This window comes from Vigna radiata, unplaced genomic scaffold, assembly GCF_000741045.1.
Source record: "Vigna radiata var. radiata cultivar VC1973A unplaced genomic scaffold, Vradiata_ver6 scaffold_48, whole genome shotgun sequence".
NCBI classification, from domain to species: Eukaryota; Viridiplantae; Streptophyta; class Magnoliopsida; order Fabales; family Fabaceae; genus Vigna; species Vigna radiata.
Genome location: NW_014542925.1, coordinates 817,416 through 818,486, shown reverse-complemented (window position 1 = coordinate 818,486; position 1,071 = coordinate 817,416). Strand labels below are relative to the sequence as shown.

Below are 1,071 nucleotides of genomic sequence, written 5' to 3'. Positions count from 1 at the left end.
GACACCAATTTATAAACAATCACATTCACGGGAATTTCAACAGCCATTAGCCAGATAACAGAGAAAAAAACAGGATTTCATAGCTGACAACAGGAAGCAAGAAAACATCAACATTTCGCAGTCGTAATTTTAGAGTCACATAAATAGGAACACAGCCAGAAGCTGAGTTTCCGGAGCAAAACCTAAATACACAAATACGCTATTGGATTTCAATTAATTTTTTTCTTTCCACAGAAAAGGGAACCTAAATGCGACCACCCCACAATGACTCCATCTGAACTTTCCCACTCTTCAGGAGACTCTCGATTTCCTGGGGAGGGTTCAAACCGAGTCTCTGAGCACGCTCCCACCGTGCAAGACGCGCTATCCCGAGGCAGGGCCCATAAGCCATGTTCAAATCGAATTGCCGCAACACCACCTCGCTCTCATTGCATTCAGCTGCATACAAAATTTTACCTTTGAGTCATACAAAGAGATAAATGTGTTTGAATAGAAAAAAAATAGAAAAGAAACCCTAGGAATTAGAATGGATATTGGAGGTCCAGTTTTCTACCGCCGGAGGAGGTAGCCGGCGTTTGGATCGCAGTGGAACCCAAAATGGCAGTGTTGATCGGAGATTTTTTGGAAGATTTCTTCGTAGCGGTCGTTTTCCTCTGTCGGTAAAAACCCTTCATGTTTCCGGTCGCTGACGCCATTCTCTCTTCTCTCTCTAAAGCTCTTTTCAAATTTGAATTTTGAAAATGTCTGACTTAGGGATTGTGGGATAACGCCACCCTTTTCATTTTATACAAATACGAAATTCATTCGATTTTATTTTTTCTATAGTTTATAAACTGAAAATAAAATTTCATTTAAATAACTTGATATTTACCAACATTGAAAAAAATGTTAGTTTTATTTTATAGTAATATTTTAGGCCAATATTTTTTACTAAATTTTTTAGATATTTTATAATTGCAATCTTATATTTAAAAGGTTTTAGATTATTTAAATGTTAAATTATTTTTTTTAACAAAAAAATAGTATTTTAATCAATAATTTTTAGTTTGTTAATTTTTCATTTTTATTCTC

General features: G+C 35.1%; 1 protein-coding gene across 1 annotated transcript; it reads right to left on the bottom strand.

The window, feature by feature from the left end:
* Positions 1-765, bottom strand: LOC106752850. Its single transcript, XM_014634622.2, has 2 exons — positions 554-765; positions 1-438 (listed from the first exon to the last, which is right to left on the bottom strand). Exons 1-2 carry the CDS (start codon positions 693-695, stop codon positions 245-247), a joined length of 336 nt encoding a protein of 111 aa, XP_014490108.1. The 5' UTR covers positions 696-765; the 3' UTR covers positions 1-244.
* Positions 766-1,071: the final 306 nt, after the last annotated feature.

Bases quoted from the DNA above. Each gene is read 5' to 3' on its own strand.
- LOC106752850 (XM_014634622.2), bottom strand. From the start codon at position 695: ATGGCGTCAGCGACCGGAAACATGAAGGGTTTTTACCGACAGAGGAAA. The intron at 439-553 runs GTAGAAAACTGG...TTTTGTATGCAG, and splicing joins GCCGGCTACCTCCTCCGGCG to CTGAATGCAATGAGAGCGAG.